Below are 11,738 nucleotides of genomic sequence, written 5' to 3'. Positions count from 1 at the left end.
TCTGTTAATTGACAAAGACAAGCGTAACACGGCCTAAAATGGTCTTGCTTGAGATTCCTTCCTTCAGGGTCAATGAGATGCTGTGTTAATTAACCTCTCACACACACCACTGAAAGGATCTCACACACACTACCAAAGAGCACACTAATACAGTAGGGTTGATATATTTGAGTGTTTGTGTGTGTGTCTGAGTGTTAGAATGAGAGATTCATTATAAAATGCAAATGTTTTTTTTTCCTGTCTGTGTGCGAGCATATAAATAAAAGTTTCATATGTGTGAGTGACAGGTTCAGTAGTGAATGTGCGAGCACTTTGAATGTGTTTGAGTTGATTTTTTGAATGTGAGCATATACACAGTATGTAAGATATTTTTGTGTGTGTGTAAGAGGTTTCCTGGTGAATGTGCAAGCATGCGTGTGTGTGTGTGTGTGTGTGTGTGTGTGTGTGTGTGTGTGTGTGTGTGTGTGTGTGTGTGTGTGTGTGTGTGTGTGTGTGTGTGTGTGTGTGTGTGAGAGAGAGAGAGAGCCTTGTACTAGTTATAGGTTGGTATGAGAGGCCGTGTAGGCCATAATTCATACTTGGTCTTACATACAAAGTCAAAATCTCACATGCACACCACCAAACTCTTTCACACATATTACTATGCACTTTTACATGCACAATCATACTCTCTCACACACTTTTGTCTGGGCCATAAATCAAACTTACTTACATACCCAACTATACTTTCTTAGAAAAACACGATTATTCTCACATAGACAACATCATACTCTTAAGCATACAATATAATACTCTAGTAGTGTATGCAAGATAGAATACTTCTGTACGTGAGAGAGAATGATAGTGTGTGTGAGAGAGTATAGTAGTGTATGTGAGAGAGAATGATAGTGTGTGAGAGAGTATAGTAGTGTATGTGAGAGAGAATGATAGTGTGTGAGAGAGTATAGTAGTGTATGTGAGAGAGAATGATAGTGTGTGTGAGAGCAAATTATAGTGTATGTGAAAGACAATGTTTGTGTTTATGAGAGCTTATGATAGTTTATGTGAGAGGGCATTGTACTGGGTGTGAGAGAGTATAATTTTATAGGAAATCAGTTTGATCGAACAGGAAGACAGTTTAAATACTCATTCCCTGATTGGCCTTGAAAACAAAACCTGTACCTGCCCAGAGCGCTGCTAGCTAAATTGGAGCTACAAGTAGCATTTTTAAGGAACAGTTTGTGTAATACATTATTGTTACATTTTATTGAAGTCTCTCCTGATTGAAATTACATTAACACTTTTTATTGTTAGAAGAAAAATCCTAAACTATCACTTTCATTTATCACAACAATAATGTGAGTGAGAGGCAAACATTTAAATTCTCAGATTTATTTTATTTTTGATTAATTTGATGTAATTTGCTGTAACATTCATCAGTCGTGTTGGTAGGAAGGCTTTTACAAAATCAGTCTGGTTTCGACATAGCTTATCTTAAAGGAAGGGAAATGCAAAACTAAACATGTAACCATTTGACAGAAGACTAACAAGCTAGTAGCCAATCAGTTCAAATTGAAACTGTAAACATGTAAAGTCAAACAAATAACATTTTTGGGTATTTCTCAGGTGATTGGATCTGGTCAGTGACTTCCTCCCCTTACCTATAACACAACTCAAATGTTGGAATGACGACTTCAACCAAAATCTGGAACATTATTCATCCTGAACATGTCACCACTATTTCAGAGGAGTTTATCAGAGCACTGCAGTAAAAAACAATAGAGATCTTCAAATGTCTCTTGCTATGTTTTAACACTCCATCAAAACCTTTTTATGTTTTTATCTTTTTTCTTATTTGTTACATGTCAGTGAAGAAAGATGTTTGTCTAAGGTCGTGTTTACCTTCAGAAACTCTTGTTGAATGATGTGGAACTGAACAGAGAAAGAAAAGCCACCAGTGATCCTTGAAACACAACTGGTAGCAGTGTAACACAATTTATTGAGCTGTATTGTTGATCATGCTTAACTATATTGCATAGCACCATGAGTGGGTACAGTATTTAGATCAAACTCAAGGGTTTCTGAAGGGGAAGAGGGACAGCTCTCCTTTTTAATATCTCCTGGAACTGGTTGATGAGACTGCGGACTTGGTAACAGAACCACCATAACCACCAGACAAGCTGCCACCACCATAGCTGCTGCCACCACCATAGCTGCTGCCACCACCATAGCTGCTGCCACCACCATAGCCAAATCCACTGCCAGAGCTGGAGCTGGAGTATCTGAAAAAAAAAAAAAAAAAAATGTAAGTGTTATTGCTTATCCATCCATCTGTCTGTGAAGAATTTTCGCTCAGGTATCACTTTTAATGGTGGGGATGTATACAATCTTAAACTTACCACCACCTCCAGATGTCTGCTGCACATGGATGGTTGCGTTTGAACCTCCGCTGGCCAGTCTAATGGTGGAATAGTGACGAGTTAGCACTTAATTCAGAGATGAAGTTAATATTGCAATGCTGCAGCCATTAAAATACATTAAATATTCAAGTTTATCCCACCTGCTCTCCTCTCCTTCCAGCAGTTTCCTGTAGGTGGCAATTTCGATGTCCAGGGCCAGCTTGACGTTCATCAGGTCCTGGTACTCACGCACCTGGCGAGCCATGTCCTGCTTGGCTCTCTGCAGAGCATCCTCCAGGTCCCTGATGCGGAGCTTGGCATCTTTCACTGCCAGCTCACCACGATCCTCCACCTCTGTGATCTGAGCCTCCAGGCTGACCCTCTGTGGAAAATTATGTTGATGGATTAATAACTGCAAATCCACTTAAACAATGAAGTGTGTAAATAATAAGGCATCATCCATGTGAAGGTCTTGACATATACCTGTCCCTTGACAGCCTCAATCTCATTCTGAAGACGGGCGATCATGCGGTTCAACTCAGAAATCTCAGTCTTGGTTGAGCGCAGGTCCTCACCGTACTGTCCGGCAGAGCTCTGCATCTCATCATACTATTCATGAAAAATAAGTTGCATCAAGAGCATGATCCTCACGGTTGGAAGAGGTTTTGAAAGTGTAATAAAAGGGCGTTAGAAAAAGGGCTGAACCTGAATTTTTCATTTAACTCACCTTCTGTTTGTACCAGGTCTCTGCTTCAGCCTTGCTGCGGTTGGCAATGTCCTCATACTGAGCACGCACTTCAGCCACAATAGAGTCCATGTCCAGGTTACGGCTGTTGTCCATCTCCACAATGACAGAGGTGTCCTTGATCTGGCCCTGCAGTTCAAGAAGCTCCTACAGAACCAATGGTTGTTGCACAAAAGTTAACTCTTTGTCCTTTATATCAGATTTTTCAAAAGGAGTGGATGATCATCAGCTTTAACTCAAATGGTGATTATGTAATTATGAAGTATTAGACATTATAGATACATACAGCCTCATAGACGGCCCTGAGGAAGTTGATCTTATCCTGAAGACCATCAGCTTTGACCTCTAGTTGCACCTTGTCCATGTAGGCAGCATCAACATCCTGGGAAAAAAACAGGAACAGGAAGTGTTACAATTGGCCACACCAGGATTACAGAAAAGCATTCAATGACCATCTTGATGTTTTCGCACCTTTTTCAGGAGCACAAACTCGTTCTCTGCAGCTGCACGTTTGTTGATTTCATCTTCATACCTATAATGACAAAAGGCAAGGTTTTAGTACATCTGTTCCATTTTGAATATCTGCTCACTATATCAAGGTATATATTAGAACTAGTGACCATGTCATGCAAGCACTCACTTTCTCTTGAAGTCCTCAACCAGGCCCTGCATGTTTCTCAGCTCTCCCTCCAGCTTGCCCTTCTCGTTGCCAAGCCCGTCGAGCTGTCTGCGCAGGTTGGCAATGTAGGCCTCGAACATGCCCTCAATGTTGGAGCGGGTGGAGGTCTGGTCCTGCAGGAGGCTCCATTTGGTCTCCAGCATCTTGTTCTGCTGCTCCAAGAATCGAACCTGTGGAGACACAAAACCAAGGAAGATTGTCAGATGTTGTTTCACAAAGCATTTTTTATGTATTAATTTGGTTTGACTGCTGCTTGACTTGATTGACCCTTCCTGAAGTTTCTGGGCTCAGCAAAAAGGTTGTTTAATTGTGTTTTCAGACTTCAAAAGGCCGGAGTGCTCCTGAGGCTGTAATTCTTTGATGGATTCAACATCACACAAATATGATTCACAGCGGTCTTGCTTTGTCTGCTTTGCATTAAATGGGCAGATTGTCTTTAAGTAAACAGTGCTATATACTAACAATCACATTTGACAGCTGCTAGAAGAAAGTGTAGGCTAGGGAAGGCATGCAGGTCGTCTGCACAAGATAATGAGGCCTACAGTAAATGGTACATAAGACAGTCATACAGAACCCTAAGGAACCAACCTTGTCGATGAAGGAGACAAAGCGGTTGTTGAGAGTCTTGATCTGCTCCTTCTCCTGGGTGCGGACAACCTGGATGGATGGGTCAATATCCAGATTCAGAGGGGCCAGCAGGCTCTGGTTGACTTGGACAGCAGTAATCTGTGGAGCAATGTATCCGCCTGCTTGGCTAGAACTAAATCCATAACTACCACCCATTGAAGACATACCAGAACCAAAACCACCAGCTCCAGCTCCAGCTCCAGCTCCAGCACCATAACTGGATCTGTTTACAGAGTAGCTGCTATTTGGTGCAAAGGAACTCCTGGTGCTGCTGCTAGAGCCAGAGACTGAATATGACTTTCTCATCATGTTTGCAGTGGTAAAGGTTGTCAACTCTCTGAGAAGAGGAAACAGAAGATGAGCAGTCTTCAAAAGGAAAGTCAAGTCCCTCTGAGTGTCTGACTGTAGAAGCTGGCGACTTTTATGTCTGTATGAAGTAAGGGGGAGGATCCTCTTCGGTCATTTCAACCTGGACTCTCATGTTGCTGTCCAGCTTCTCTTTCACCCCAGGCTGCACGCCTCTAGCACTGAATGACAGGAGTGACCTGTAAAACAGGTGGGGAGGGGTTGTCAAAAGATAAGAAGTGACATACCCTGCACCTGGACAGGCTGAAGAGGAAGAGAGCGAGTGATAAATTAGTGAAAGTGAGAGAAAGTGTGATTACGTAAGGAAAAATAAACTTTCAATGAGTAAAACCCTAGTAGCCTGCTTATTGGTCACAGGGCAGTGAAATTTATATTGGAGGCTAGTAGGAAGGGGTTTTATAAGTAAAGGGATTAAAGGTAAATATCTATCAAAAACAAGAAAATATTACAACTTGAGCCAGCGTTAGTACCTTTCAAAAACCGAACTAGAAAGGTGTACTAAGTGGACTGCGGATCTCCTCCAAATGGGTGTGCAATCAGTACTGCTGAATGTTGTCATTCAATGAATAAAACCTACAATTGGTTAAACTCTTTCTAGACACCAACGTGCTGAAAGTAAACAAACTTTATAAAAAGTTGAGTTTGCGTATATGACAGTTCATACAAGAGTAGTGATTAAGAGTAGCAGGCAGTCAATGGCAGTATAAAACAGGCAATAAATGGTGTTTCGAGAAAGCAACCACAAGAGGTCCTTGAGCATGAAGCCATAATGGGGCAACATCCATATGAAGCATTCAAAGTCTAGTTCTCCTTTGTTTTGTTCAAATGTCCGCAGTATTAGTTCTGGATGCACCGAATGAAAAGAGAAAGAAAGGGAACTTGGGACTTTTTTTAAAATCTGTCTTAAACCATGTATTACACACCTCACATTTGTATGTGTTTTTGCAATTGTGACATTATTGGTACTTTTGCAGAGATAATTTCCTTTCTTTCCCACTATTTCTTTCAGATTATCCTTTAAATCACAGACTGCAGGATTATGTCCGGCTACACTATGTTGGTGGAATAACTTTTAGGGGGAACAAGCATCCAATATGCAATTGACTGCCCGTCTTTCTTGTTCCTTTCTTGAGTCTCTGTTTGAGAGAAATCTTGAAAGTCTCGATAATCAGGAAACAGGGAGTCACCAAAGATGAAACAGAATAAACCAGTTTATCAACTTCTCTGACCATTCTTCATCTAGTTTGTTTGCTAATTCGGCCATTAAATGACTGCTGAAAAGTTTGCTTAAGCTTCTCCCCAGTTATCAAAAGCAGACAGCCTATGACTCTCTTGAATTGCACGTGTTGCTGACAGAACTCAGAGTAGGTGATTCTGTTTTCTGTTTGTCTTCTATGCTCGCTCAGATGTGGTGAATTTACAACATCTTCTTAATCCTTCAACCAATTGAGAGATATCACATTTTCCGATCTGGCCTTTCATCCTAAGCATTATATTTTACGTCTTAAACACTTGAGAAATGCAGAGGTGGGTGTACTGTTTGTGGATCGTACAGACTCTCTTTTGCTCCTTTTAACTTCATGATTAACTACCTATGTTTAAGGCCCCTACTTGCTCCACTTCTCCCTATTTCTTACCCCAGGTAATCTTCCTGTGTCTAAATCATGGTTTAACTATCAATTAGAGTTGATCCTCACGAAAAGCAACTTATCACCTCAGCATTAGTCAGGGCATTTTTTTAGAATAGCGGCTGTTTCCTGCCCACAAACCAAGGCATCTCATCTACATCCCTGAGATAAATGGGACGTTGGTCATCCTCTGCCTTCACCTCCATTAAACATCAGTAGAGCCTTTAAATAAGGTCTGGTAAGTCATTCATATAACTGGTGGTGGTGTCACTTTCAGGTAGGGTCTTGCAATATTGCCATGTCATTTAATTTGTCCCATAGCATTGCACATTATTATCTTAGTCAGGCATAATGTTCCTTAAATTATCACTAAAGCTACTTCTTGCATTCTATTGTTGAGGCGGATATTCTCTCATTCACTGTATGATTCAAATCACTCCTGTCTGTTTATTGAGTCACACTATTCTCTTGTCTAACGTGTCTTTGTTCTGTATTTGCAGTTCTAACAGACTGTTTCTCAATCTCCCGGTCTAATGTGACCATGTTCTCAATTTGCTGGTGTAACAGACTGTTTCTCAATCTCCCGGTCTTACAGACAGTTTCTCAATCTCCCGGTCTAACTTGACCGTTTTCTCATTTCCTGGTCTTACATGACCTGGTCTAAAGTGACCTTTTCTCATTTTCCTGGTCTAACGTGACAGTTTTCCATTTCCCAGGTCTAATGTGACCGTTTCTCATTTCCCGGTTGGAATATAACCTGGTCCAGAGGACCCAATTTCTAGTTTTCCTGTCCGAATCTGACCTGGTCCCATGGACACAATTTCTCATTTCCTGGTCGGAAGTTACCTGGTCTAGAGTGAGAATTCTCATTCTTGGGTAAAAACAAAAACAAAAGACAATTTTTTTTTAAATGACTGTCCTCAACTTTATCCAGTCTCCGGGGACTCCTCAGATCTCTCTCTGGTCTAACTCTACCCCGTTATTATGTTTTGTGTTCTTAGAGCTGACCAACTATCTGTTCTGTGGTGCAGCGTGACCACAACTATCCTGTTCTGCGGTCTAACATGACCCCCCCACTATTCTGTGCTGCGGTCTGACATGACCCCCACCTATCCTTTCCTGTGATCTGTCGAGTCCCGCTATGAATTCCGTGATCTATCGAGGCCCCACCACACTTTACTACAGTCTATCTAGACCAGCAATGCAGTCTATCGGGACCTCCCCCCATCCTTGTCTGTGGTCTCTCTTGACCCTACCCTATCCTTTGCTATGGTTTACTTGACTCCTCTTAACTTCAATTCATGCAAGCTCATCCTAACAAGTTTTACCCATAACCTTTCTCTCATGACTTATTTTCTGTTTCTGCTTAGGAATTCTCTGCAGTAGTATGTAAGTTACTTATTTTATATATTTCTATAAAATAATTCTCTCTTATGGGGATTGTGCCTGTCTGACCTCAGCATCACTGTCCCTCTGTTAGACGGCTTCGCTGTGGCATACAATCACCAACGACTTTGCATTATTCATTTCTTATGTGTAATACACTATTGTTACATTTTATTGAAGTCTCTCCTGATTGAAATTACACTACCACTTTTTATTGTAAGAAAAAAATCCTAAACTATCTCTTTCATTTATCACAACAATAATGTGAGTGAGAGGCAAACATTTAAATTCTCAGATTTATTTTATTTTTGATTTATTTGATGTAATTTGCTATAACATTCATCAGTCATGTTAGTAGGAAGGCTTTTACAAAATCAGTCTGTTTTCGACATAGCTTATCTTAAAGGAAGGGAAATGCAAAACTAAACATGGAACCATTTGACAGAACAGTAAGACTAACAAGCTAGTAGCCAATCAGTTCAAATTGAAACTGTAAACATGTAAAGTCAAACAAATTAATTTTTTTGGTATTTCTCAGGTGATTGGATCTGGTCAGTGACTTGCTCCCCTTACCTATAACAGAAATTAAATGTAGGAATGACGACTTCAACCAAAATCTGGAACATTATTCATCCTGAACATGTCACCACTATTTCAGAGGAGTTTATTAGAGCACTACAGTAAAAAACAATAGAGATCTTCAAATGTCTCTTGCTATGTTCCATCAAAACCTTTTAATGTTTTTATCTTTTTTCTTATTTGTTACATGTCAGTGAAGAAAGATGTTTGTCTAAGGTTGTGTTTACCTTCAGATACTCTTGTTGAATGATGTTAAACAGAAAAGAGTAAGAAAAACCACCAGTGATCCTTGAAACACAACTGGTAGCAGTGTAACACAATTTATTGAGCTGTATTGTTGATCATGCTTAACTATATTGCATAGCACCATGAGTGGGTACAGTATTTAGATCAAACTCAAGGGTTTCTGAAGGGGAAGAGGGACAGCTCTCCTTTTTAATATCTCCTGGAACTGGTTGATGAGACTGCGGACTTGGTAACAGAACCACCATAACCACCAGACAAGCTGCCACCACCATAGCTGCTGCCACCACCATAGCCAAATCCACTGCCAGAGCTGGAGCTGGAGTATCCTGAAAAAAAAAAAAAAAAAAAAAAAAAATGTAAGTGTTATTGCTTATCCATCCATCTGTCTGTGAAGAATTTTCGCTCAGGTATCACTTTTAATGGTGGGGATGTATAAAATCTTAAACTTACCACCACCTCCAGATGTCTGCTGCACATGGATGGTTGCGTTTGAACCTCCGCTGGCCAGTCTAATGGTGGAATAGTGACGAGTTAGCACTTAATTCAGAGATGAAGTTAATATTGCAATGCTGCAGCCATTAAAATACATTAAATATTCAAGTTTATCCCACCTGCTCTCCTCTCCTTCCAGCAGTTTCCTGTAGGTGGCAATTTCGATGTCCAGGGCCAGCTTGACGTTCATCAGGTCCTGGTACTCGCGCACCTGGCGAGCCATGTCCTGCTTGGCTCTCTGCAGAGCATCCTCCAGGTCCCTGATGCGGAGCTTGGCATCTTTCACTGCCAGCTCACCACGATCCTCCACCTCTGTGATCTGAGACTCAAGGCTGACCCTCTGTGGAAAATGATATTAATGGATTAATAACTGCAAATCCACTTAAACAATGAAGTGTGTAAATAATAAGGCATCATCCATGTGAAGGTCTTGACATATACCTGTCCCTTGACAGCCTCAATCTCATTCTGAAGACGGGCGATCATGCGATTCAGCTCAGAAATCTCAGTCTTGGTTGAGCGCAGGTCCTCACCGTACTGTCCAGCAGAGCTCTCCATCTCATCATACTATTATGAAAAATAAGTTGCATCAAGAGCATGATCCTCACGGTTGGAAGAGGTTTTGAAAGTGTAATAAAAGGGCGTTAGAAAAAGGGCTGAACCTGAATTTTTCATTTAACTCACCTTCTGTTTGTACCAGGTCTCTGCTTCAGCCTTGCTGCGGTTGGCAATGTCCTCATACTGAGCACGCACTTCAGCCACAATAGAGTCCATGTCCAGGTTACGGCTGTTGTCCATCTCCACAATGACAGAGGTGTCCTTGATCTGGCCCTGCAGTTCACGAAGCTCCTACAGAACCAATGGTTGTTGCACAAAAGTTAACTCTTTGTCCTTTATATCAGATTTTTCAAAAGGAGTGGATGATCATCAGCTTTAACTCAAATGGTGATTATGTAATTATGAAGTATTAGACATTATAGATACATACAGCCTCATAGACGGCCCTGAGGAAGTTGATCTTATCCTGAAGACCATCAGCTTTGACCTCTAGTGGCACCTTGACCATGTAGGCAGCATCAACATCCTGGAAAAAAAACAGGAACAGGAAGTGTTACAATTGGCCACATTGTCTTAAACCACAGGATTACAGAAAAGCATTCAATGACCATCTTGATGTTTCCGCACCTTTTTCAGGAGCACAAACTCGTTCTCTGCAGCTGCACGTTTGTTGATTTCATCTTCATACCTGTAAGGAAAAAAGGCAAGGTTTTAGTACATCTGTTCCATTTTGAACATTTGCTAACTATATGAGGTATATATTATAACTAGTGACCATGTCATGCAAGCACTCACTTCCTCTTGAAGTCCTCAACCAGGCCCTGCATGTTTCTCAGCTCTCCCTCCAGCTTGCCCTTCTCGTTGCCAAGCCCGTCGAGCTGTCTGCGCAGGTTGGCAATGTAGGCCTCGAACATGCCCTCAATGTTGGAGCGGGTGGAGGTCTGGTCCTGCAGGAGGCTCCATTTGGTCTCCAGCATCTTGTTCTGCTGCTCCAAGAATCGAACCTGTGGAGACACAAAACCAAGGAAGATTGTCAGATGTTGTTTCACAAAGCATTTTTTATGTATTAATTTGGTTTGACTGCTGCTTGACTTGATTGACCCTTCCTGAAGTTTCTGGGCTCAGCAAAAAGGTTGTTTCATTGTGTTTTCAGACTTCAAAAGGCCGGAGTGCTCCTGAGGCTGTAACTCTTTGATGGATTCAACATCACACAAATATGATTCACAGCGGTCTTGCTTTGTCTGCTTTGCATTAAATGGGCAGATTGTCTTTAAGTAAACAGTGCTATATACTAACAATCACATTTGACAGCTGCTAGAAGAAAGTGTAGGCTAGGGAAGGCATGCAGGTCGTCTGCACAAGATAATGAGGCCTACAGTAAATGGTACATAAGACAGTCATACAGAACCCTAAGGAACCAACCTTGTCGATGAAGGAGACAAAGCGGTTGTTGAGAGTCTTGATCTGCTCCTTCTCCTGGGTGCGGACAACCTGGATGGATGGGTCAATATCCAGATTCAGAGGGGCCAGCAGGCTCTGGTTGACTTGGACAGCAGTAATCTGTGGAGCAATGTATCCGCCTGCTTGGCTAGAACTAAATCCATAACTACCACCCATTGAAGACATACCAGAACCAAAACCACCAGCTCCAGCTCCAGCTCCAGCTCCAGCACCATAACTGGATCTGTTTACAGAGTAGCTGCTATTTGGTGCAAAGGAACTCCTGGTGCTGCTGCTAGAGCCAGAGACTGAATATGACTTTCTCATCATGTTTGCAGTGGTAAAGGTTGTCAACTCTCTGAGAAGAGGAAACAGAAGATGAGCAGTCTTCAAAAGGAAAGTCAAGTCCCTCTGAGTGTCTGACTGTAGAAGCTGGCGACTTTTATGTCTGTATGAAGTAAGGGGGAGGATCCTCTTTGGTCATTTCAACCTGGACTCTCATGTTGCTGTCCAGCTTCTCTTTCACCCCAGGCTGCACGCCTCTAGCACTGAATGACAGGAGTGACCTGTAAAACAGGTGGGGAGGGGTTGTCAAAAGATAAGAAGTGACATAC

General features: G+C 41.7%; 2 protein-coding genes across 2 annotated transcripts; both read right to left on the bottom strand.

Moving 5' to 3' along the window:
- Positions 1–2,089: 2,089 nt before the first annotated feature.
- LOC129105313 (intermediate filament protein ON3-like) lies at positions 2,090–4,735 on the bottom strand. Its single transcript, XM_054616258.1, has 9 exons — positions 4,391–4,735; positions 3,764–3,972; positions 3,595–3,655; positions 3,410–3,505; positions 3,106–3,270; positions 2,862–2,987; positions 2,540–2,760; positions 2,375–2,437; positions 2,090–2,252 (listed from the first exon to the last, which is right to left on the bottom strand). The coding sequence occupies exons 1-9, from the start codon at positions 4,733–4,735 to the stop codon at positions 2,090–2,092; spliced, it is 1,449 nt and encodes a 482-aa protein (XP_054472233.1).
- A 4,088-nt stretch (positions 4,736–8,823) lies between these two features.
- LOC129105300 (intermediate filament protein ON3-like) lies at positions 8,824–11,451 on the bottom strand. The gene is made up of 9 exons (XM_054616239.1): positions 11,107–11,451; positions 10,480–10,688; positions 10,312–10,372; positions 10,115–10,210; positions 9,811–9,975; positions 9,568–9,693; positions 9,246–9,466; positions 9,091–9,143; positions 8,824–8,960 (listed from the first exon to the last, which is right to left on the bottom strand). Exons 1-9 carry the CDS (start codon positions 11,449–11,451, stop codon positions 8,824–8,826), a joined length of 1,413 nt encoding a protein of 470 aa, XP_054472214.1.
- Between the last annotated feature and the right edge of the window lie 287 nt (positions 11,452–11,738).

The sequence above is a fragment of the Anoplopoma fimbria genome, chromosome 17 (assembly GCF_027596085.1).
Source record: "Anoplopoma fimbria isolate UVic2021 breed Golden Eagle Sablefish chromosome 17, Afim_UVic_2022, whole genome shotgun sequence".
NCBI classification, from domain to species: domain Eukaryota; kingdom Metazoa; phylum Chordata; class Actinopteri; order Perciformes; family Anoplopomatidae; genus Anoplopoma; species Anoplopoma fimbria.
The sequence above is the reverse complement of the archived record's forward strand: the minus strand, read 5'-3'. Positions and strand labels throughout refer to the sequence as shown.

What these genes read in the sequence shown, in the direction of transcription:
- LOC129105313 (XM_054616258.1), bottom strand. Translation starts at nt 4,735, where the DNA reads ATGAGAAAGTCATATTCAGTCTCTGGCTCTAGCAGCAGCACCAGGAGT. An exon ending in GTTGAGGACTTCAAGAGAAA is followed by an intron (nt 3,656 to 3,763) that starts GTGAGTGCTTGC and finishes TTGTCATTATAG; the next exon opens with GTATGAAGATGAAATCAACA. An exon ending in AGACCTGGTACAAACAGAAG is followed by an intron (nt 2,988 to 3,105) that starts GTGAGTTAAATG and finishes TTTCATGAATAG; the next exon opens with TATGATGAGATGCAGAGCTC.
- LOC129105300 (XM_054616239.1), bottom strand. Translation starts at nt 11,451, where the DNA reads ATGAGAAAGTCATATTCAGTCTCTGGCTCTAGCAGCAGCACCAGGAGT. An exon ending in TTGTCTCCTTCATCGACAAG is followed by an intron (nt 10,689 to 11,106) that starts GTTGGTTCCTTA and finishes GTGTCTCCACAG; the next exon opens with GTTCGATTCTTGGAGCAGCA. An exon ending in TCAGGGCCGTCTATGAGGCT is followed by an intron (nt 9,976 to 10,114) that starts GTATGTATCTAT and finishes TTGGTTCTGTAG; the next exon opens with GAGCTTCGTGAACTGCAGGG.